Source organism: Malurus melanocephalus, unplaced genomic scaffold, assembly GCF_030028575.1.
Source record: "Malurus melanocephalus ecotype Western Australia unplaced genomic scaffold, MMel_1.1 scaffold_212, whole genome shotgun sequence".
NCBI classification, from domain to species: domain Eukaryota; kingdom Metazoa; phylum Chordata; class Aves; order Passeriformes; family Maluridae; genus Malurus; species Malurus melanocephalus.
In genome coordinates this window covers 415,971-441,845 of record NW_026623444.1, presented here as the reverse complement: position 1 = coordinate 441,845, position 25,875 = coordinate 415,971, and the positions used below count along the sequence as shown (strand labels likewise).

Genomic DNA, 25,875 nt, shown 5'->3' with positions numbered 1-25,875 from the left:
AATTAATATTCCTATGACCAAAATGAAGTTCCAAATTTTATTTGGAGTATCAACAACTCCTTGAAATCACAGGTCTCCTCTAAATGAAATTAAAAACAAAGTCATTAACTTGCAACAAAATATACTTCTAACCCCCATTATAGTTTCCTTTTCCAATAATAATTTTGTTCTTCCCAGCTTTCAAAACCATTACTACTTTTTAGCCTCCACACTCCAAAAAACATCCTTATGATTTTTTAAGYATAACAATTTTCTTCTTCTGTCTTTCAAAGGAGATCCAAAGTAAAATATATCAGAGCAGTATTTTGCCTCGGTTTTTCACCATTGTCCTTGCTGGCAGTCATTTGCAGCTGACTGCTAAAGCATAGTAAAAWAATAATAATAATTCAAAAGAGCCTAAACACATATTGGAACTGGGTTATGTTACTTTGCTATTTTTTACCTCATTGCAGGTGATTGCAAATGAATTCTGGGATTCCTTTTGTGCTTTTTTTTTTGTTTGTTTGTTTGTTTGGGTTTTTTTTTTGGTTGTTTTGGGGATTTTTGTTTGTTTCTTTGTTTGTTTTCCTAAACTGGAATATGTGCACTGTAGGACCTGGAAAGAGGAGTATGTCCCAGGGACAACCCAAAGAAAGGTTTTTAYCATCCATTTAAATATATAAGTACAGAGTGCAAGAAAGCAGGTGGCTGGAATCATATCCTATGTATCTSTGAATATATTTTCAAAACCTTCTCTATAACAGCAGGGTGAAATTCTTCAGGATGGAGGCAAATCCCAGTTTAGCTGTCCTGCAACTGTGACTCCAGGCTGGGATAGAGAGTCCACAGTCTGCTGTGCTGCTGGAGTAGGAATGCATGGACAATCCCTCCAAAAGACATTTCTGATTTTTTTATTATTTAAATATTTAATTATTGCTTTCAGCTGGAGAAATTGATTTCATGCAGATGCAACCTTCTGACGAGCCAGAAGCTGTAATTCCTTGCCTGCTCGTGGTTTCACTCAGTTAATTCCTCACAAAAGAATCTGTTCCCTGGCAGCAGGGATGGCTGATGACCTGAACGGCGAGAGAGGAGCTGGCTGATCAATTAARCAAATTGACATTGGCCTTCCCAATAACATCCTGGCAGATTGTGCTTCCACGGAGCCAGACACAAACAGCATGGCAAGCTCAGAAATATGTCCCATCTCTGTGCCAAATACGGACCTTGGGGCCACTGATTCATCCAAAATCAGTCATTTAACCACCGCCGACGCCTTCCTAATGAGACACTCAGCAAGCTGAATGTGGCTTTGCCCTCGGTGGCTTGTGTTTTCCTGGCACCTAGAAAGCAGAAAAACCTCTGCTATCACTTTTCACTGAATATTTTGGGGGTTTTCTCTAGATATTCACAAAAAAAAAATATTATTTAGTCATTTTTTTTAAATATTATGATTTTGCTTTCTGGATTGATAGTTTAACTTGAACAACCTTAAGCTGTTTTCTCTCATGGGTACCCTCCCAGGTGTGGCTGTATTTCATGGAGATATATCTTAGTTTTAAACCAGTTAGCTCAGGTGCTGCTTACTTTTGGAGTAGCTTAAATTCAGCATGAACTGCTCCTTTTAATCTCTCCAGCTCTTTACAGGAGCCTGCTGCAGCTGCAGGTGAGCAGTACCTGAGTGTGCAAAGCTAAAATGCCACTTGGAAATGCCAGAATTATTGCAATCACACCTACATCCAGGCAACTWTGATGTAGATGTACCCAAAAAGAGATCACTGTGCCAGATAAGGGTTGGTCAGTGTGTGGAGTTATTTGTGAGACAGAAATCTCAGCAAAGTGGGTGAGTGTGACAAGAAAATATTTTGATGAATATTTGTTCAGTATTTTTCTTGGGATATCTCCCGGATGGGCTGCACAAAAGGCTGCACGAAGCTTTAAGTCGTGTCAACCTCTGTCCCCAAAATTTYCAAGCTTGAAATTACAAACAGAGCRCCATTCCTGATGGGTACATGCACCTCTGGTGAAGGCAATCCTTCCAGACATCTGTGAGACATATAAATCCATGCCAGGTGCTGCACAAGTGAGAGCTGCAGTTGTCAGCAAATTGAGCACAGAAAGATGCACTATTAAGCTGTAAGTTGGTCTTGTCACATTAAGTTCTTTTTCCYGGGAAGAAGAAAAGGCTCGTCTGTCAGTTAGACTGCAGATAGAAATTCCTGTGCCTTTGCCCATTTCTCTCCTGACAAGGGAATAAATTGCTCCTTTAATTCAAAGCCTTCAGACCACCGAGAAGAAGGGACAATGTGCTGGCTTCAATCTAGTCGAGAAGTGGCAGTAATTGTCAAGGCAACACATTTCTGGCTCTCCGTGCCTCTCGCAGGGAACATGAAGGATGACCAGCGAAATGTTTGCCACCTGGAAAAAATCCAGTGAGAGGATTTCCAAGCAGGGATGAGTTGCTTCAGCAGCATGTGCTGCTGGATCCCAGCCACCATGACTGAGACTGGTGGCTGGGTCAGAGAAGCAAGCTGTAGTACCCAAAAAACACTGGGCTGACGAGTCAGAAAATGCAAGAGAAAATATATTGACATATTAGATAGTAGAAAAGAGATTTCTTCACTGGAAAGGTGATCACATGCTGGAATTGTCTGCCCTGGGAGGTTGTGGAGTGTGTAAAAACAGACTGAATGTGGTRCTCAGTGCCACGATCCAGTTGATGAGGAGGTGTTGGGTCACAAGTTGGACCTGATGATGTTGAAGGTCTCTTCCAGCCTGGTTCATWCTGTGTGTGATTCTGTGCRTATTGTTTAGTGAATTAATTTTAAGGCTCTCTTTGACAAGAGTTTCCCTTTGTTTCCCATTTCAGACCCAGCGAATTCAGCTCCATCTATCCTAGATGGGTTTGACCACCGCAAAGCCATGGCAGGACAGCGAGTGGAGCTGCCTTGCAAAGCATCAGGGCACCCGGCACCAAAGTACCGCTGGCTGAAGGACAACGTGCCCTGGGAGCCCGACAGCCGCTTCAGGCAGACGGTCACGGGGCTGCTCATCGAGAACACGCGGCCCTCGGACTCGGGCAGCTACGTCTGCGAGGTGTGGAACAACTACGGCACCGCCGAGATGATCGGGCGCCTCTACGTCAAGCGTAAGCCATGGGTTGAGYGTTGGGGTTGTTGCCTGGTACTGAAAGAGAAGAGCCCTTGCAACAGTGCTGAAATAGGAAAATAAAAAGCAGACCTCCATTGGAAGCCTCAGGGTGTCCAGGTGGTCATGGGGACATCCAGATTTCTACAGTTTTATAAATTTTATTTCTACAAGTTTTGCAAGTTTACAAAGCTGCATTCTTAACAATAGTTGTCCAATTAGAAGAGCAGTTGGTTACGTAATTTTTTGGAGATGGACCAGGGCTTCTTTGCCCCGCTTCTTACAGTGTCTTCTCAKATTCTGCTTGGAAAACAAAATGTTCTTCTTGTAGGTCCTCTCCTTGAAAATGAGACTAAACAGTATTTCAGGAATGTGTTAGAAGGTCAGCTCATTGTTCCAAAACCTAAGAGAAAGGGTAGGAAAAATATTAGGATGTACGTAACAGTGTAACAGCATTCTACAGAGCTGGGAATATATGAAAAATACACAAAAGCAAAACTCTTTAGGCATCAGCATCAAGCTGTTGCCTTACCTTGCTATACCTTCTGTTTCCTTAATTTATCTCAGCAATGATTAAACTCCTCAAAGTTGTGGAACGACACAAAGCAAGCTCTGTGGAGGTGAGTTAGTTGGCCAATTGAGTGATCAGAAGTGCAAATGGATGCAATTTCCAGTGTAGCTCTATAATTTATCACATGGAGGATATRTAATTTAGAAGCATGAATTGGATGCTGGAAAAGAAATTGCAAATGTTCTCATAAATAAAGCTGCCAAACTCTCATTGCCATGACTCATGGTGCTCAGGAATATTGAATACTCATGCTTCCTCTCAGTTGAGTATTCATGTGTGAATATTCTGAATGTTTCACAAATTCTGCAAAGATAATTATTACTTCAGGAGCACCACACTGGAAAAGTGTTATTCTACTATTGTTGAAAAAAAACCCAGAAAATTATTTCCTGGAATAGTAATAAAGCTTTGTAAACTAAAGTTTCCACCTAGACAGCACAACTAGCAAACTGAAAAGGGAGAAGTTTGTGAGCAGTTCAGGCCATAAAGATATCCTGACAAATAATTGCATGCAATGTTTTTGGGCAAAATAAAACTGAGGTAAAAAATCCACAATTCCTGAGTTACAACTGAGRGTTTTGGTACTAAATGCATTCACAAAAATTATTTGAACTCCATCTGCCTGATGCCTCCATCCATGATGCAAAGTCAAATCTTGCAGAGATAAGTGATGTAATTTGTACCCAAATCATCCCCAGTGCCTGGTGATGTGTTTTACCCAGAGACTGTGCACTCAGCCAGTGGGAATTCTCTGGATTAGGGTGGCAGGAAACAAAAGTTGGGCAAAGTTTTACCCTCTGCAATAAGGGATGTGGCTCACATCATCAGGGCTCTGGGATGTTGGTGATGTGCTTGAATGTGATTWAAAAAATCACATTCAAGTGATTCAAGCAAAACTGCTGCCAGTTTTGAGTCTTTGTGGTCTTTTTATAGGAAACATCAAGATATTCAATGACTTTCAACATGAATATGAACACAGATTAATTATTGCTCTGAAGCTTTGTCTGCAATCCAGAATGTCTGAGGCCACTGAGCTGTGTGGTTTTCCAGGCCTCTGTTCCTAATGGGCCACTATAGATTTATTACAATTTGTGGGCTATAAAATGTTTAGGCAATGAGTTACCTGAGCACATTTTCTTGTATAAGTATGTGTGTGTATGTTTGTATGAAAGCTGCTAAAAGAATAAATAGGCTGATGTATGTTTAGAGTCAGAGAGATTACATTGGTGAGAGCAGTCCCTTATCTTTATAAGGAAGTCAAACCAATTTATACAGAGCAAGAGATGAAATCTGTGTTCTGCAGTGCTGATAACTCTTAGGTGGCAGAGAAGGATTGCTTTCCTTGCATTTGCATTTATGAGTTTTCTTCAACGTTGCTCATCCTCTTTTTTTTTTTTTTTTTGCAAAGCAAAACTTGCATTCTCCTGTCCTACTGTTTTCTAAAGCTGACTTAAAAATATTGTAGTCCTCCCACATCAAAACAGAAAATCTGGTGAGCCCACTCTAAAACATGTCCATGTGGATGGATCAGATGGACACCCACGGGTGTACCTGTGTTAACATCTTCCACCCTCAAAAGCTAATCTTGTCACTGGCACTTACTGCACTTGCTCACACCAGGGAATGGTTTGGGAAAGTATAAGTTTGGTTCATTTTGCAGGAAATTAAACCAGAAAATGAGCTTCAGGAATGCACTTAATGCACCAGGTTCAAAGATCCACGCTGAACTAATGTGAGATAACATCCTGCCCTCCCAAAACAAGTGTCGTGCCATGTTGAGGCCTTCARCACTAATTGTGTTACTTGTAGATCTGCTCCTACTCTTCATCTGGCACAGGGTTATATCATGGGTTATCCCTGTAGATCTATTTTTTTTGTCATGGATGTTGGTGGCAAAAATATTTTTTTAGAGTAACAAAGTCACCTGTTGTTTTTTGGGTTTTTTTAAGAAGGTTATGGCTATGATTTTTATTGATATCTTTAATCAACAGTGGATTTGTTACTAGCACATAAATGCACATTTATATTTAATAAGCTCTGTTTCCCTTTCTCTCTCCCTCATTTCAACCGAAACCTCCAGAACCGCTAAAAGCCACCATCAGCCCACGAAAAGTCAAAAGCAGTGTCGGCAGCCAAGTGTCCTTGTCCTGCAGCGTGACGGGAACCGAGGACCAGGAGCTGTCCTGGTACCGAAACGGGGAAATCATCAACCCCGGCAACAACGTGCGCATCACCGGCATCAACCGCGAGAACCTGATCATGGACGGCATGGCCAAGAGCGACGGCGGCGCCTACCAGTGCTTCGTGCGCAAGGACAAGATGTCAGCTCAAGACTATGTCCAGGTGGTGCTGGAAGGTCAGTCTCTGCCTGTCTGGCAGTTCTGGTTTCCAAAATTATGCACAGGGTCGTTTTTGGCGCTGTCGTTTTAGAGGGGCTATGCCGTAAAGATCTGGAGATGAAACAATGCACATTCGGGGCAATATTTGTGCAGGAGGTAATAGAAGAGGTGGTTTTTAATTGGAGACCTCCAGGGGCAGATACAGAAAAATGCCCACCCCATATAGGGCAAACAGAGTTTTAAAAGTTTAGCAAATAAGCACGATCAACAAGAGTTCCCAATTAGAACCACAATTACTGAGGTAATTCCCCACCTTGGTTTCACCTCTTCTGGAGCCCCCTTTTGTTGTTACTAACTGCACTTTTTTTTATAAGAAAGTGTCTTGGGAGAGTGGCTCAYCTTTGGCTCCTAGGACAAAGCAAGTTAGGATTGGGGCCTTTGGAATGTGATTTGTCTTTTTGCCTGTCAGGGTAGGAAAAGTACTGGAGTTAGCTAGCAACTATGCAACTATACAATAATAGTCTACAGACCCATGAATATATATGAAGAATATATAAAAGAAAAAAAAAAATCATTTTGGCACCAGTGGAGCTTAAAAACAAGTAGGTACTCATGAAATGTCAGTGGGGTTTGTTGTGCCCCACTCATAAAAGAACGGAAAAATTGATGTGAAAACAAAAATCCTTAAAATCCTTCCCTAGCAGGCCTCTGTTCAAACCCAAACATAGCTCCTCTGGTTGGGTACATTGACTGAAGGCTTGGAGATCATCTCAAATACCTGATACCATGTTCTATATGGTAATCAAGCAAGGAAAGTCATCAATTTGCACAGAGGCAGCTCACTAACRAGGCTGAGATGCAGGCATGGCGTGGACACTATTTTTAGTCTCCACAGAAGAAGAAGAGATTACCTGCCTGGACTGAGTTACCTCGGCAACCATCTCCCGTGCCTAGGAAAGCCTAAAGAGCATATTGATAATCTATCACCGTGTCGGGAGAGTGCAGGTTATCAGAGAGCAGCAGCAGGGAAGATTTCAAAGACACTCAGGTCTCGCTGGGAAAATAATGTCTGCTTTCATCTCAAAAAAAAGCCCATCACTTGAATTAAAAAAAGGGGGAAAAAAGAGGAGGAGGGGTGGCAGAGSTACACAGTGTGCTCACAGATTTATTGGTCCTGTGTCAGGTCTCTTTCAGGATAAAAAGCTTTTTTTTTTTGTGTTGCTGCTGTTCTGTTTTCTGAGGGATGACAGCATCCATTGCACCACAAAGGAAAGGAAGGGAATCAAGAATGGAAATAAATAAATAAATTAGAACTCTGACATGTAACCAATGGGACAGAAATGAAAGAGAGAGGGGGCAGAGGAAAAAAACCATGCAATCAAATAAAATCAAATGCTCTTCCAGGGATGCTGAGGCCTCTCAGCATTCTGAGAGTGCCAGTGCTTATCTTTTTACCATGTGGCAAGTGAGGGAGTTTTGCAGCCCTGCTTTTAAAGTAATATTTTCAAAGGAAAACAAACATGCATTGCATGACCACAGAAAGGACTCCCTAACTAACCAGGGTGACAGAATTCCTAAATATTACCCSACTGAACTCTTTCAAGAGATGAATATTTAATCCTGTCCTCTTCTTACAAAGTTTCTGTGCCTACCTATTTTCTTTATTCATTTGCCTGGTAGAGGCTGAGTATTTTGGGAGACAGTTCACAAGGTAAAGCATTTGAATGTTCTCATTCAGGGAAATATTTATCTGTGGCACAAAATGACCACAGAAGRAAATTGGCGTCACTGATGTTACTGGCAATCTGTATTCAGATTCTGTACTTCTGTATTCAAAAAAGTTTTATTTAATACTTCCCTAAAGAGAGCATTTTGTGCCAGGGCTAAACTGCTGGGTGAAATCAGCCTGTSCAAGTTGTGCCTGGCTCTTGGCAGCAGGTTTCATCCTTGACTTCCCAGGGAGCTAAAATCTACCAGGAGATAGGAATATCCTAAAGTCTCAAGGTTTTCCCGTGTGTCTTATTATAATGAACTGCCTATGGTTTCAACACTTTTCTGCAGGAAYCCAGCAGTTCATAGATATGCCTGATCTGTCTATTCAAGTGTTTTTCCTATAGCAGAGCCACTGCCAGGTTTCTTAGAAGATGAAAAAGAAACTAACCATAAGAAAAGGTTAATTTAAGTCCTTTCCTAACAAAATTTGTTTCCCTCTCTCAAAAATTTGGGTTAGATCCTAGTTGGCATTGCTTCTAAAAGAGATTATGCCTGATGGGATAGGCTCCAGGATAAAGGGGACAAGTTTTATACCGTGTCAGCACTGTTCTCCTGCCTTTCTTTCCCTGGGCAGATGGAACTCCCAAAATCATCTCTGCCTTCAGCGAGAAAGTGGTGAGCCCGGGAGAGCCAGTGTCCCTGATGTGCAACGTGAAGGGGACGCCCCTGCCCACCATCACCTGGACGCTGGATGAGGACCCCATCGTGAAGGATGGCAGCCACAGGATCAGCCAGATCATCACGTCCGAGGGCAACGTGGTCAGTTACCTGAACATCTCCAACACTCAGGTCCGGGACGGGGGCGTTTATCGCTGCACCGCCAACAACTCTGCGGGAGTCGTCCTGTACCAGGCTCGAATAAACGTAAGAGGTGCTTGTCAAATCAGCTCCTCAAAAAAAACACACATAACTCATTGTAGTGGAGAAGAAGATTGTTGCATGTGATGAGATGACTCTTGGAATGCCAAAAACCGACTTACTGTTTTTTCCTCTCCTTTTCTTCCCCGCTCTCTTTTCCCACCCTGCCTCTCCAGCCCCATCTAGAAAGTGTGGTATGGTTAAATGTTGGAAGAACCCTTTGGCTCGTGTCCTTTAGTCTAATTTTCCTATACTCATCTCTACTAGTTCACAGTCTCTTTGCTTTAGTCCTGCTGTGCATGTTTTGGTTTTTTTTTTTTCTTTTCCTTTCCTCCTTTACTTGTCTAACATTCATTGTAATTATTCATGTATACAGAACTTTAGCTTGAATTTCTGGCTCTACATGGCATAATACCCATCCTCATGGTATTATACTTTATACATATAACAAATGAAAAAAGCTAACTGTGTCAGTGTTCTCGTGTGTAACAGGATTCCAGCTCGGTATCAGTGTTAGTATTTCACATTAATTAAATCACACTYGGCCTTTTAATTCGTAATGCAGCAAAGATTTTATCAGGGAAGCATTGGATAACACAGATATATCCCCCCCACATAATTAGTATGTATGCTGCAGGGTAAGGAAAAATTAGAGCATACCAAGATTAGGGAAACTGCTTAAGAGGCTCTTAAAAGGAAAAACCCGTCAAATGCTAAGAAGCGTGGTGTGAGCCGCATCCATTAGTATCTGTATATCCAGAAAAAAACTTACACACATTTCCTCGAGCAAMAGTGCCTCTAAATTGTCTTCAAGGGTTTGTTTTCTCACCTTCTCAGGGCCAGCGAGCATTCGGCCGATGAAGAACATCACGGCCATCGCCGGGCGGGACACCTACATCCACTGCCGGGTGATCGGGTACCCCTACTACTCCATCAAATGGTACAAGAACTCCAACCTGCTGCCCTTCAACCACCGCCAAGTGGCGTTCGAGAACAATGGCACGCTGAAGCTCTCRGACGTGCAGAAGGAGGTGGACGAGGGCGAGTACACCTGCAACGTCCTGGTCCAGCCCCAGCTGTCCACCAGCCAGAGCGTGCATGTGACAGTGAAAGGTGAGGGTGCATGGAGAAACAGAGCCTGGCTGATTGCCGGGGTGTTTGTGGGATTGGCACACGTAGGATTGTCCCGGCAGTCAGGTAACGAGAGCTTGAGGAGGTGAATCCAGATTTGTGTTTATTTTTAATGAGGGCCAAGAGACAATCAGTCATCGTGTCTTGTTCTCTCCTGGCTTTTATCCTCCTTGGTTCAACTGGCAAAGTATTGCCTTGTTGTTTTTGTTGGTTTTGTCGTTATTGCCTTGCAGCAGCAAATTTTCTATGAGCACTTTTCACTACACCTAAATCAGGAAATTAATTGTTTGTCACCCACGTTTCACTRGTGACTGTTCCTCTACCTGATAACAAAGTTCCAATTTTCATTAGCCAGTGACTTTCCAGCTCTTAAAACATGAAATGATAATTTTAATGTCTGTATTTTTCCACTAAGCAGAGACAGGAACTAAAAGCATTAACCTTGCTTTACTCTTACTAAGTGATTATCTGAGTGCTCTTCATGCCTAGAAAGGTAGCACTGTAAATAAATGTGACTTGAAATTCTAATAGGATGCTTCAAATCTATTCAAATAGCCCAAACCAAGGATGTTCAGATGGTCCTGAAAGACTTCTGCAATGAATTGAGAATAGGAATTTTTTAGCATTGTGCCCTGACTATTCTGACATTGGCAATGTTCAGACCTATTCATAAGGATACAAAAGGCAGAAAACCTGATTGCAGTAGCACCTAGCTCTGAGCAATGGGGCCACTAAATAGTGAACTTCATGTGAACCTGTAGGAAGAACTGAAGTATAATTTCACTGCTCCTGAAGTTATTAGAAACTTTTCCTGTTTTTTTTTCTTTTTTTTTTTTTTTGGAGGGAGAGGAGAGGAATGAAGGGAGGTTGAATGTGGTATCCACTCTCAGATAAGATGCAGGGAAAAGTAAGGTAAAATGACTTTGTAATAGACATCTGATCTATTAACTTCTCTCTGCTCTGTTAGTTTTGCCCTTATCAGTCTGGCGTGATGCAGTTGCTATTTTTTTTTCCCAAGAGTTTGGAGGATTAGCTTTAAGCCATGAGCAATTTGGACTTTGAAAGGCAAGACATCTCACACACCTGAGACCATCAGGGCACTGGCCACAAGCTGTGCCACAAAAAGCTACACTTTTTGTTTTATTTTCATGTGTGTGGTGCCTTGTTTGATGTCCCAATGATATCACAGATCTGTTGACGGAGTTTAGAAAACGAATGACAGATCAGTCACTGTGTTGCTGCAGCTCTAACAGGCCACCATGGTAATTCTGGTGGGGAAAAGCTTCCTCTTAAATGAAACCATTTTTCAAATGACTGTCAAAATGAATGTAGCCAGACAAAACAAATCCAGCAGTCACAGGCACTGAGATCAAAACAAACCAGTCACTGATACTAGCTGGTTTCTCAGGTGAAACACTGCTTTTTCTTCCATTGGGTTACAGTTTCCAACTTGACAATTCCTCCTCAGGAAAGCAGATTGCCAGCTCTTTCCATTCAGCTTGAACTGTAGCATTTGTCAATTTTTTGACTTCCTTAATGATGTTTTTTACTGCACCTCTGTATATTCAGCTGCCAGGGCCATTGGTTAGAAATTCTCTGACAATGAGTGAAGTGACACTGGATAGTTTGGATAGACATGCAGCACATTTGAGCAGTGACAGGGGGCTGAGCTGGCTCTGTGATCACAGAATGGTTTGGGTTTGAAAGAACCTTAAGAATCACCTCACTCCAACCCCTGCCATGAGCAGGGACRCATCCCACTAGACCAGGTTGCTCCAAACCTTGACAAGATGCTGCTATTTGAAAACAAGGTTAATAGCCTGACCTYGTGTGCTGAGCGCAAAATGTCACAGATGAGGTTTTTAGGTCAGACCTGAACAGTTCTCAGTGTTCTGCTACTGCAGCTTGAGGTCAGCAGTGCCACAGTGGATTTTTAGGTGACTTTGAATTGTTTTCCACAACYAGACAGTGATTTTATCCAGTGTATTAGTGGGGACTCAAAAGTGTCCTGGTGCTTTAAAATATTATTAATGTGTGTGTGTTGCCTTTTAATTTTATAGATTTCAAAGTTAATGGGATGAGTTCTTAAGCACTGAAATTTTATACAAATAAAAGTACCAAATATGGCCCAGTTTGAATACYTGAGGTTGGAAGTACTCTGAAATATGATCTTGTAAGGGGAGTTACATGAGAACTCAAAAATTCCCAGATATAGTTCAGCCTCTCCTACCATCAGTATATTTATTTTTTTCTCCAGAGAAACAGAGGGAGAATTATCGTCCATCTTCAATATCTGGAGTTCTTTGCTTTGCTCTCAGTTCTGGTAAAAGCTCCCTAGGTGACCCCAAGCCAGTCACCATAAGGGTGATTCAGAATAGATGACTCCTAATGAGCTGTTACCTAGTAGGTTATTTTCCCCTCCATGTTCTGTTTTGAGGACATGATTATTAATTTCCTCATGAGTTTATCATCTCTGCGGTATCAAAATGTTGCAGAAACCATGTGCTCGTTTTCAAAAGCCACCTGGGTCACCAGGAAAAATGGCAATAAGGCACAGACTGAACTTCACAATATCCACAATGTTTTAGAATATTCAATTTCAGAAGTTTACAGCTTAATTTTTCCAGCTCACCTGCTGTTATGCAGTGTTTGTATGCTCAAAGCTCTGCTCCCACTTAAACCAAGTTGCTTCTGAGAGTTCTGTTTTCTTCTTCGGAGCTTAGCCCCCTGGGAAAGGACAGACCTAAGTAATTTAATTAGCTTTATCTGTGGCAAAGGTGACTGCAGATTTTGGCTCTTCAGGGCAGCATTTATCTGCATTAGGCAAAAAGCTGGTTTTTAAAGTTGGAAATTTTCCAAATCCTCCAGCATGTGAGGTATCCCAGTTTTGTCTTGAGGACTTGCTAAAAGCAGCATTCAAATAAAGACATGCAACAGCATGAGATTTTTAAATTTTTTTATGAGGTTTACAAACATCCAAATGAAAGTGAGATCATCCTTCATGAATCACAATAGGGTTACAGATGGGAGAACAGAAAGTTTCTTGACAATAATTTTAAATAAACTCCAGGCTGCCAGGAAACCTGAGTGGGGCTTCCTTGCTGTGCATCGTCCCACCTGGCAGGCTCTGGGAAAGCCAAAAGCTTGGGATCTGGGTGCTTCTGTGCTGTTTGATCTTAGACCTGCTCCTTCTTRGCCCTGCTGATCAGAAGAACCAGTGAGAAACCACAAGAAACCAGCTGTTCCATTTTTTAGGAACAACWGGTGCCCTTGACTGCATAGACCCTACACCAGAGGTCTGCAGAGTCCAAATAACACTGTCCCACAGAAATGTGATTTGTCATTCCTGCCCTGCCCTCTCCCCCCAACCCTTTCCTGCCCCTGGTCTCTGTCCCAAAATCTGGATTTGGAAGCCAGCAGTCCCATGAGCTGGCTGCTGGGAGCTGAGTGGATAAGCTGGCAGGAAAACAGGCAGGTTTCTGCTTGGCAGATAAGACTCCAATGGAACTGTGCCTGAGTCCTAACAGAGCTTTTTGCAAATCAAGCCATCTTAGCGTTTTTTTTTTTTTTTTTTTTTGTATTTAGATAAACTATTTGGCCAGTTCTAAGTTCTGACAAAAAGCCATGAAAACTACCCACCCTGTAATCCACAAGTAATAGAAGGAGATTACGACTGTAATTTCTGCATTCCATACCTGCTGACCACTTGCCTTTGCAAGTGTAATAATACCTTTTCAGCACATGTTGCTTTGGCCTGTGTTAGGTGTAATTTCCTTTCTAGGGTTTTTTGGGTTTTTTCGGTTTGTTTTTTTGGTTTTTTTTTTTTTTTTTTTTTTGTAAAGTAAACTGACTCTCCCTTTCCCCCTCCCTCCTGAAAAGTGGGAACAGATGTTACTGCCATCATCAGAAGCAACTGAGATTCGCCTTGCTAAGGATGCTGCTTAGGTCCTTGCCAAGAGCAGAATTATTTTTAGCAGCAGCAGTTTTTTGCTTTGTGTTCAGCCCAGCTCTCATGGTTTGCCAGAGGGGTTTGCCAGTGGCAGAGGACTACTGATGCCAGAGATTCTAAGGAGAAAAGTATTCCATAAAAAGATGCAGATTTTCTGTTCATTCCTTCTCAGACTGGTGCATCCTCCTCTGTTTTCTCCAGCTCATCCTTTCCCAAGTTCTGGCTCTTCTCCTCTRGGTCCCAAAATCCATCTGCCCTCCACACCTTTATCATCTGCWGTTCTCATTTCCACATTGTCTTATTCTCAAGACTCAAAACTACTCTTTCACTTTGGATACCCCATTMTTTTTCCCAGCCTTCAGTTCCAGTCCTCTCTGCCAGAGTTCAGGTTCAAAAGACAAATCTGCCTTTATTTCTGAAATCTCACCAGGTTGTGCCTGCCCCAGTGGCTGGAACCMACTCAKYCCCTGAAGGCAGTRCTAGGATGTGTTCAGTGCTGCTTGKGCCCTGKTTGTCTCTAGAAAATGTCCTCTCAGAATATGGTCATGAGGTGGTTTTGTTGATTTATTGACTTGGTTTTGCTCAKACTGCAAAATTTGGKCACCATTGTGACAKCTTTTTAKAMGGATAGTAAGAATGTCTAATTCTGCTGCCATCACCTGAACTTGAAATCCATGCTGCTAAATCCATGCTGACCATGGGGCAGGTGAGACTTCTCAGGTTCTCACAATACCTTTTTTTTTTTGTTTGTTTTTATGGTAGAATTGATGTCTGATTTTTCCCACTCTCCCTTCTTATTCTTGGAAATAGCCAAAGACTTGTGGCTGAAACCTTCCAGCTGAAATGACTCAGCCTGAGGCAGACACCTGGCCTGGGAAACTGCTCCCCAAACAAAAGTCAGAGTGCAAGGAAATGAAAATAATCCTTGGGATAATGGGAAGTGTTGGCAAACAAAGAATGGTTGTGTTACCCACCCCATCTGTAAGTCCCATATTTCCATTGAAAAAAAAAAAAAGTTGTGAAGTGGAAAGATGTTCAAATAATAATAGCAGCATCTCTTTTACAGCGTTTTAGTAAATCTCTGAGCATTTTAAGAAYGGGACTGAGTTATTATCTCCATTTTTTTTATTATGCAATTTATAGTAATTGTTTTCCCTGCTACAGCAAAAGCCATCAGTAKTAAGTGATGATTTTCTTGTCATCAGCCTCATGGGACACATTCTCATGTAAACAGCCTGCTGCTAYTCACACTTCTCCAACAGGAATTAATTGAAAAAGAAGCCCCTGAGAGGGAAGGGTACAGCATCATTAAAATAAAAAGTGTGATGTTCAGAAGGACTGTTTCTTATCTTGTAGAGCTTCTGTATTTCATTGATTTAGAAGGGTTCTTGTTGCCTTTCTACAAAGTGGGCTCCTCACCTGTTGTGAACCACAAAAAGAAACTGTACCCGCCTTGTTTCTTGTTAGAATGCAAGCAAACCAAACAGGGGCTACTTCTAAAATACTTCAGGTAGCAATTATTTCAATAGATTCTCCTCATCTTTCCTGGAAAGTGTCTAGCTTTTTCTAGTATCTAAAATATTATTGGGGAATTTGCATTGCAAAGCAGTTCAGAGATGGCTGGTTTAGATAGTGAAAATATACAAGCACAAAAGGGAAAAAAAAACATCAGGGGAAATCTTTCCAGGGTTCTTGGGACCGTGGTGTATTCTGCCATCAACCAATCTTAATCTGGGCATGCATTGCCTGTAAGTGTGGATTATGGCAAGTGTGAGTTCACAGATCTCAGCTCTTATCTGTCCTACAGACTGACTTTGCCAATGGATTGAATCAGAAAAAGCTTCTGGCCTTGATACCTTTCAGATATTTCCTTCATTGCATAACTTTCTGCCTTTCTTCCACTCTCCCACTCTGTGTGGGTTTGGATCCCTTCAAACTTGCCACAACTTCCTGGGGAAGGAATGCTCCAATCTCTCAAAGTGCCTGCAGTTTTCATGTGCAGGAGTCAAACCAGAGACATGGGGTCAGAGGCAATGAGAAGGTGCCATTGTGCAAAACACCSTGAAAAATGCTCTTAGGAATCCTTCCCAGGTCATGTAATGATCATGGGGTGAAGTTCTGGGAAGCAARAAGTGCTCAGGACCCTGATTTGAGGGAATGTGCACTTTGATAGGGATGTCTCACATGTTCCTAACCTGTCAAAATATCTGAAAAAATGGTTGAAACATGAAACAGTCTGGTATTTTTGATAGGTCTGYATAATTTTTTTTTTTGCCATTTAACATGCAGCAACTCAAGGTTAGCCTTGCATTAAAATACCCAACTTTCCTTCTTTAAAATCTCGTAAGTGTCATGTGGGTGATGCTATTGTTTTTTGCTTTGCACCAGCATATTTCTAATATAATTACTGTAATGACTTCAGCTCTGACACTGCAGAAAATGGTCACCCAAAAATGTCTGTTAAAGTTGTTTCACCTCTATCCCAGTTTTCGTGATAAGGAATTTGTACGCACAAAGATAAAACTTTTCACTTAAGTTTAAATTTAAACTCCCTGGATTTGTGCACAGCTTTATAACTTATATCTTTCAAACACTGTTAATATCTGTRTATGGATGCAGTTATTCATGAATTATGCAAACAATGAGAGATGAGCCTTAATACTTGAATAAGTGTCTCAGTTAAGGAGTTCAAGTGCACCTGTACATTATATATGGGTTTATCAAAAGTTAGCCATCTTCTCCCTCTTACAGTGCAGATATATTTATCTAATATTTAGAAGAAGTCACATTCTTGCTTTTTCTTTGTGTTTATTTTGTCTATTATATTTTATTTGCTTTCTTACATACTYGTTAAAATTGCTCTTAAAATTTTAAGCACTTCACTGTACCAAGGTAGTGTGAACTATTAACAGTGTGTATGTGTTAGGACATGAAATAAATACACACAGAAGGCAAAACTCCATGTGCACATGATAGAGCACAATAGAGGGAGATGGAGAGTGAAGATGCACATAATAATCCTTGAGCAATATTTTGCCTGTATTTTGATATGATTTTGTCCTTGAAAGATTGGCTCAAATCTGTTACACACTCAGCAGAAAATATGGAAGTCCAGAGCAGGTCTGGACTATACTGGCCTAATTTTAAATTAATTATATAATGCACAGCATGCAAAAAACCTTACAGCATCAACCCACTGGAAGGAGAAGGATGATATAAAATCAGCTGCTTATGTACAGTCTTGGGGTGACGGTGAAAAGGGGACTAGTGTGGAAACAAACAGCTCAAGGGAATGATTTTCGGAGACRAAGATCATTCTGTTGAAGCTCTCATCTAAATCCAGAACTTTCAGCTCCAGTGATTTAGTTGGTCTAGACTTTTCACAGTSATACCTGAGGAGAAAGATCCCTTTAAGTCAGGTAGGGGCTGAGGAAGGGCAGTAGCTCTGGAGCAGGTTCCAAAAATTAGATAGCAGGCTCTTTACCAACGAAGGTAACAACTTGTTGCATTAATATACTCCTGCAGCTGCTGTCTTATCTCCAAATCAAGGTTTTCTCYCTCACAAATAAACAGCAAATGCATCCCCTTGGGCAGGGAACTGAGCTCACCACCATCCCAGGTGTTCAGGGTGCTTCAGCAGGATAAGGGCTTCTTGCACTTTTCCCCTSTCAAAGGAGGCTGAGAGGAGGTGGCTCGATAGGTGGGTGAGATATGGCATGAAAGCACTTTTGCTTTCCACACAACATTTTCAATCCTCTCTCCTTCTGGAGCACTACAGCATCAGGGAGCCTGGGAGTGTTGGATGGCAGGAGAGGACAGTGGGGACTGTGATGGCTGTGAAAACTGAAAAATTGCTAGACCATGGCTAGAGTTTGTGCAGGGACAAAATAACTTTAGTTTTTGCACACCCAGTGCATGAAGTCTGAGGTCACACAGCTGCCCTAAGAGACTGCATRGCTTGGTGGTTATTATTTCACATCAGCCATAAATATTCATTGCCAGGAGCATTTTGTGTTGCAGACACAGCTGCTGCACCAGTGCTGCTGCAAGAAAATCCGTCAGGGAACTGTTTGTAAGGCTAAAGCAGGGGATGGKTCTCATTTTGATGTACAGAACACCACATTCAGCAGGCTGCTGCAGGAAAAGGCAATCTGCAGCGTGCTCTGTCTGAGTGAATCATCTCAGCAGCTCCTTCCAGCACAACTCCCATGGAACGGAGGGCAAGAAATTARGGATGTTCTTCTGCTAATGGAGAGCAGCGTGGAAGCCCTCCTTGCCCTCCTTTCCAGCAGTCCCCCAGAGGTACAGAAGACCTTGCTAGGGCACAAAAACATAATTTAAATCTTCCTGTATTAGCACTAATGAGGCTGGCCCGTGCTCCTCTTCTTAAATAGGCACTTTATTTGAGCACTCATCAATAAAGCATTCCCAGGACACAGCACTTGGTGGCATGAAAAAGAGATTTTCACTCTCCTGCCTGTTGTGGGTAGAGAAAGAAACATCCCTTCCCTGTACACACTGCTCTCTCTCTAGTTAAGATGAAACAACTTCTACATAAAATAGCAAATTTCACTCTAAGGGAAGCTCTGAAATTGGTCAAACTAAAGCTACATCTAGAGAAGCAAAATACATAAACACACCTTGAAGTATTTTAAACAGATTTTAAATACATTTGCCCTACTGTAATTTTTCTCTCTCAAGTTACTGTATATCCCTCTTGTTTCTTTTAGTGATGTTTGGCAATGAAACAGCTTTAGTTGTCAAGAAAACCCCCACAAAAATTGATGTTTGYTAATCAAACTTGATATTTTCATCTATTAAGGATATCTCTCAACTTTTTACTAAAGATACAGAGATGAAATTTTTCTATTTCAGAAAATATTTGCCAGACTTCATCACATATTTTTAATAAGTGACTTTTTTTTGTTGTTGCTGTTTTTTTGGTTTTTTGGGGTTTTTTTGTTTCCTTTTTTTTTGTGGTGATAATTAATTTCCTTCTTCAAATAAGCAGGAAGAAATTTTATCTCTTACCTCCTATGATAGGTCACTAGAAACTTCCTTTACTAATCGAAACTGGTGAACAACTTTAGTTGAACATTCTTCAATAGTTCAAAGTTTTTGCAAGGCTATTTGCTTCCTTCTAAGTGCTGATTTTAAATTTCACACTGGCTTTTAAAATAAGCTCCTTGTCAGGGCTGCAAGCTGCTGAAGGTTGAATATACATTACATTTTATGAAGCAGAAATGTTGGTTTCCTCTGTATCTTAAAAAACCTGAGTAGAAGGGAAATGTGCAGCCTATAAATATTTTAACCAATTTCTGAAATCCTCTGCAGGCTGCTACTTATATTTTTAGAGCTGGTAAATGCAGCCTTGCAAATCAATATTTTCTGAAAAAAACACTTCAATGTCCCCAAATGATCTTGCTCCCTGTTTTCTTCATCAGGRGGAGGGAGAGCGAAGATGCACATAAATAACCCTTGACCAATATTTTGTCTGACTTTCGGTATAATTTTGTCCTTGAAAGATTGGYTCAAATCTGTTACATACTCAGCAGAAAATTTAGAARCAATTTGCCACCCTGTTGTGAATTTTAGCATATCTTCCCAGTAATGATGTCTGAGGCCARGAGAAGGATTTGGACAGAAATGTTTTGGGCACAGCGAGGGGGGKACTTGGCATATAGCGGGTGTTTGCACTCATTGAGGGGAAGGTTTATAGCAAAACCTTTTGGCAGTCACATTCAAGTAATTCCTCATTCCCATTTATATTATAAACTGCTTGTCAATAAATGCTAAGAGAGAAATTTGGCCTTTTTCTGCTGATATACAAAAAATCTGAGATATCTTGTGTGGAAGAATAAGCTGGGCTAAGACAATTCCAAGAGGCTGCAGATATTTTGCCTTGCTTTGTGATGGCAGAAGGCCCCAAGTGAACAAGAAGGTAATTCCCAGTGTTCAAAGTTCAAATAAACACAGTAACTTATACCGAGTTTCTTTATTTTCTGTGCCTGATCTACCAGATTTTCAGAACGCAACAGGATTTAGTGATTGCAGAGATGGCAGCCAGGAAAAATCTCACAGCCTGTGGGAAAAATGGACGGCAGAGGCATTTCTCCCAAAAACAGACAGTGAGACACTCTTGCGAAAGAAACAGGGAAGGCCTGAAAGGATTGAGTTGTGTTACCCTGTCCCTGATGTTACCTGTCTGTGACAGCTSAGCACGGTCAGAACTTCCCCTCATCCAACGGCACCGTGGCTGTGCTGGAAACCACGGAGTCAACACCAGACTGGAGTCTGCCACAAGGCAAATGTGAACGAGTGTTTAGACATGGCTTTGGACAAGGCCTGAGTCCTTTGTGGGGGGCTGTAATCATGGAATCATGGAATGATTTGGGTTGGAAGGAACAATAAGAACACCCCGTGCCACCCCTGCCATGGCAGGGACACCTCCCACTGTCCCAGGCTGCTCCCAGCCCCAATGTCCAGCCTGGCCTTGGGCACTCARAGGGATCCAGGGGCAGCCACAGCTTCTCTGGGCACCCTGTGCCAGGGCCTGCCCACCCTCCCAGGGAACAATTCCTGCCCAATATCCCATCTGGCCTTGCCCTCTGGCACTGGGAAGCCATTCCCTGGCTCCTGTTCCTGCAGCCCTTGCAAATTGTCTCTCTCCATGGTTCCTGTGGGCTCTTTCAGGCCCTGCAAGGCCACAATGAGCTCAGCCCAAAGATTCTCCTGTCCAGGCTGAACAATCCCAGCTCTCCCAGCCTTTCCTCCCAGCACAGCTGCTCCATCCCTCTGACCATCCTGCTGCCTCCTCTGGGCTCTCTCCAGCAGCTCCACGTCCTTCCTGAGCTGGGCCCCAGGGCTGGAGCAGCTCTGCAGGTGGGGTCTCACCTCAGCAATGGGGCACAGGGGCACAATCCCCTTTCTTGTGCTGCTGGCCATGCTTGATAAAATTTCTTACTCCTGCTGGAGGAGGAGCCAACATATGGATCAAAGGAAATGCCTGGAGCTGACACWGTGGCCACCAGTCCTTGTCCCTGCATCCCAGAAATAGGACACTGGCAGAGGCGGAAGAATGCTGCTCAGGAAGTCAATAGGAACACACTGCAACTGCCTGAAGTATTTTCTTTTCTACTTCAGCTCTGGGGAGACCACAACCTTAGAATTTCTGAAGGGAAAAAGGACAGAAGAAATACAATTAGATAAAGCCACCAACTCCATTTTTTTCTGGAGCTCACTCGTATAGATCACTATAAATGTTCTGCTCTGGGTCTCCTTCCATCTTTCCTGTTCAAATGTGGCACAGATTATGTGTGAGTGATCTCTCAGGAACAGGAAAATGCACTCCTATATCTGAGGTACACAACCTCTAGGAACCTGCTCTTTTGATAAATGAATGTTTGAGTACTCCTTGCAAAGTGGGTTGCGCAGCCCTTTCAGGAGTGATTGATAAAAACCCATCCTAGATCAATGCCCTGGCTGTTGGAATGCTCCCCYGAGAAAGGCAGGAGATTTTGATTTCTTCATCTGGATAAGAATCTGAGTCTCAATTTGCCCATTTTTAAGCAAACATTCCATCCACAACCCAAAGAAAACAAGGCAGCACCATTATTGTTCCATGACTATTTAATCTAACCCCATTTCATTTGTTTTTATTAAGAATACCTAAAACCAAAATGATTTTAAGCTGTAGAATTCCTTACTTTGGTAGAAAATAGGGTAATTTCTTCCATGCTTTTCGGTTTAGCCAGAGAATAATAAGGGAAAAAAGGAAAAGGGAAGAAAAAAAAAAATTCCAGCCCCAATATTCTTAGAAGGAATTAAATGCCAACTTGAACATTCGTGCCTTGTACTGTCCCTCTGATTAGAAATCAGTTTTACCCTAATTTTCTGTCGTACAAGTACTGTACATGTCTCTCCCTGCAATCTTAATGAAAATTRTGACTTGAAACACTGATAAATAAGTGCCAGAAGCAGTTAAGGAAGCTCATAACTCCCTTTCATCATATCCCAGGAACAAAGCTGGAGCCTCTTCCAGGTCTATTCCATGACCCTAAGGAAGGCCCTTGGGGCAGACCTTGAAAGCTGCTGGGCTCYTTCTGGCAGTGTCACTGTTGGCAGCCCTGGAGAGCCTTGAGCTGGTACCAGCGAGATTTTTGGAAAGAGTGCCTGATCCTCTCGCAARGGTCTGCCAGTGAGGTCAGGAGTCTCCAGAAGCCAGGACTTCCCCTGCTTGTCATCTCTGCTTATGCACTGGGCAGCCAATGATGCCTGATCATTTTTGCCTATTCTTATTATATGCCCTTTTACATATTTTATAGACCCTTTTAGATATTTCCTGTACCATTTATGTGTTCCTGGTACCCTTTGTCTTCATGCTTGTAATTCCTGTAGGCTGATATTCCAGCTCAGTTTTCGGGTTCTGCTGGGCAGAGAGACCAAACAACCCCAGGAGGAGGCCGGAGAGCCCTTGGCTGTCTCAAACTCGAGGGTTCAGTCTTGGTTGGAGCCTTTTCTCTCGGGAACACATTGTGTAAACTGGGCTCTGGCCTCATCTAAGTGGACTCATTAGAATAGGGAGGCATTGCTACATTTATTGAGTTTCTTATTGGGGAATTCTAGACAGATGTGCTCATTTGTGAAGTCTGTAAAAATTGTATCCGTGTTATACGTGGGTACATCTGAGCATGTTTCACCTTTGATGAGCTGTGCACCTGGGATCCCACTAAAATACCAATGAAAAACCCTTTATCCCCATAACCGTGCCTGCCTCRTAATCCTAAAACCAGCCCAAAAGGCAACACCAAGAAGCAAAAAKATGTTTTCCAAAACATGATTTTTATTACTAAACAACGCTCTGTGGCTGTTGGTGGCGTAGATYCCRCACGTTCCACACCACATKATGTTATTTTCACAAACAAAAGCCRTGGCTTCAGCAGCTCCCCTTGCCCTCTCTCGTTGCAGTCCCACCTTTCATCCAGCCTTTCGAGTTCCCGCGCTTCTCCATCGGGCAGAGGGTGTTCATCCCCTGCGTGGTGGTCTCGGGGGACCTGCCCATCACCATCACCTGGCAGAAGGACGGCCGGCCCATCCCCGCCAGCCTGGGCGTCACCATCGACAACATCGACTTCACCAGCTCCCTGCGCATCTCCAACCTGTCGCTGATGCACAACGGGAACTACACCTGCATCGCCAGGAACGACGCCGCCGCCGTGGAGCACCAGAGCCAATTAATCGTCAGAGGTGAGGAGCTSTAATTACGCCAATTAAGCGGCATTCGGTGGTATTTTGTGATGACGTCTGTTTGATGGGGAGCGTGAAAAAAGAGGGGAATATGGAAATCCCTGTCTTTGTAACAGAGAGGGCATGGAGMAGTGAGGCACAGAAAGGAATAGGATTTTCCTATTTAAAATTCTTGACATTAATGGAAAAACCCTGAAGTGTATGGGGTGGGTGGGGGAGCTTCAGGAGTGACATCCTGGAAATTTTGTGATTGGGATCAAACAGTGTCAAATTATCCTCTGCCATTGTTTTAGTCTGATTATACCCCTTTTTTAAAATTTAGATCACTCTCTCCTGCAATATTATGTACATAAAAAAGCAGAACATTGCTGTTGATTTCATGGGGAAAGGACTCTCTGCTGTTACCTTGTTCTTTCCCTGGTTTGTGTTTATTATGCTATTTGTAGTATTCATGCAGTCATGACAGCTTCACAATATTTTGCCTTGAAATAGATGTGAATATACATTCAGGAGACAAACATTTTATGCGGAAACAACGTTTCTAGTCACACTAAATTATCTAGAGATTATTCCTTGTGATATGTTTTCAAATTGACCACAGAGCTTCTACAAAAGCACATTGGCTTCCTTTCCTTTCTAGGAGTTTCTCAAAGTATTTAAAATTTTAATTTTAAAAAAGTCAGCATCATATTCTTCCCTCTCCACCACTTCCTTCTTGCTACCAAGGCACTGGGTTGCTCAGAGAAAGCATAATCCTACGAGGAACCTCATTTATTTCTCCCTGCTGCAGATCACTACATTTTATGTTCCCTCCTCTAAGTTGGCCAAGAGAAAACTTAAAATCTTAAAGAGCCTTTTGAAACTTTTTCCAGGGCTTTTTCCCATCCCAAATTCCAAAGAACTCTTCCTTTTTAGTCAAATGTTCCCAGTGTCCTAAGACTATCCTYAAGGAATTATTCCCTAGTTTTTCAATACGCTTAATTTTTTAATGCTGTATTCCCAAAACTCAGTGACAAACAGATCCACTACTTTTCCACTAGTTTTGATATAAATATTTATTTCATTTTAAAAAAAATTCACTCATTTTAATCGCATTTAAAATTATCCAATACAGGTGTCTATCACATTCCTCACTTAGTAATTCTTGAACAAGGTGGTCTAATTAAATACATGCATTTAATTATTCCTTTCTATGTTTTTCTGCTAGCTTTTAACCTGATTCCTGATTCTGATATTTTGCTCACTTATTTTAGCTGGAGAAGGGAARGTTAAGCACACTCCATCACAGCAGACAGTCCACTGTCCCTGCTCAGGAATGCTGTATCTAAGACCAGCTGGGATTTTTCCTAATTTTCAGATGATATTCAGCTCTGGAATTGATAGGAATGAATCTGTAGCACCTCTGTGTTGGTTCCCACAGGCATTTCTCACACCCAGGATGGTTTTCCACCTGAGAACAGGTTCTCTGTTTCTACTGGCTGTCCCTGCCAGCAGTGAGACCTGCAAGTGTAGGAATTTGTGCRGGGATTTCTGCTCTTTGTAGGGATTTCAGCTCTGTGCAGGGATTTTTGCCCTGTCCCCACTGGAGGGGACAAGCCCTGCCTTGCCCTCTCTTCTCCTGGCTTGCCCTGAACTGCACTTTCCCTGTCTCCTGCTGTCCCTGGGTAATTCCTYCCCTGACCTCTGTTCCTGGGACACGTCTGCCTCTTGCTGCCTTTTCAGAATTTAATTTATTTTCCCTTCTTGTCCAGCAGAAGAGTTTTGGGGAGCCCTCCACATGTCCCTGACCTTAAACCCTCAATTTTTCACCTTCACTTCCCCCTCATGTGTTTTCTGCTCTAATTACACCTTCTGAGGAGGGCTCTGTCCTCACAAACCCATGGGTATGATGGGGAGGAGCTTTTCACTGTCTTTTACCCAAGATCTTGGAGAAGAATTCTGTATCCTGCATTTTCAGCCAATGCTGTGCAGAGCCTCCTTAAATCTTCTCCTCCCTTCTCTCTCTTACTATCACTTTAAATGATAATGTTTTAATCAGTTTTGGATATGCATCTGAGATACCAGCTCTCAGAAGAAAAGGGAAAAAATAGAACAGCACATTTGACCTGAATTTTCTGCCAAAACCCTACCCTGACCTCTTTCCCTCGTGCTGAACTGCTTCAGCTGCCTCGTTCCAGAGGTCAGAAGGCAAACAGCCACCAGAGGGTCACTATGGTCACTCTTTCTCTGCAGCCAGCCTCAGCTGTGCACATTTATATTAAAACTTGTTTTCCTGCTGCCTGGTTATTCCCCAGGCTTTCTGATCGTTCCTCATCTTTTTGTTCACTGGTGCTGTAAAACTTTTAGAAAAATAGTATTTTTCTAAATAAACTGATAGGTTTAATCTCCAAATGCAGAAGTGGTACTTTAAATCCTCGTATTTCCAATCTCCATTGTTTGAGGGCTTCTCAGCAGTGTGTTTTAAAATTAAACGCTGGGTATCCAAAATGATGGGAGATGTGTTCTGGGAAAATCTTATTTATGAACACGCTGAGCATTTTGGTATGAGAGCAGACAGTGAATGGGAAAGGAAAATTAAGTGAAATATGACTGTTACCCACACAGTTCCTTTTTTTCCTTATCTAGACTATCCTTGTATTCATTTCAAAAGTAGACATTAAAACAGTGCAGGCCATCCAAAATAAATGGGAATCATTTTACTGTATATGGGTACAACTAGAAATAGAACTAAAGACAATACATTCCTAAGGTGAATAAAGAAATACATATGGGTACAACTAGAAATAGAATGTAAAGACAATACATTCCTAAGGTGAATAAAGAAATACAAGCTAACTGTTCATTGTTTCATTTGAATTATTAGTGAACACACCAATTTCTGC

General features: G+C 42.1%; 1 protein-coding gene across 1 annotated transcript in view; it reads left to right on the top strand.

Moving 5' to 3' along the window:
- DSCAM (DS cell adhesion molecule) overlaps window positions 1-25,875 on the top strand; it is a 368,029-nt gene that overhangs the window by 194,568 nt on the left and 147,586 nt on the right. Inside the window, exons 5-9 of the mRNA XM_057373994.1 lie at window positions 2,849-3,127; window positions 5,778-6,053; window positions 8,384-8,680; window positions 9,505-9,780; window positions 22,715-22,993. Coding sequence (XP_057229977.1) covers window positions 2,849-3,127; window positions 5,778-6,053; window positions 8,384-8,680; window positions 9,505-9,780; window positions 22,715-22,993 — 1,407 coding nt within the window. The remainder of the gene's footprint in view (window positions 1-2,848; window positions 3,128-5,777; window positions 6,054-8,383; window positions 8,681-9,504; window positions 9,781-22,714; window positions 22,994-25,875) is intronic.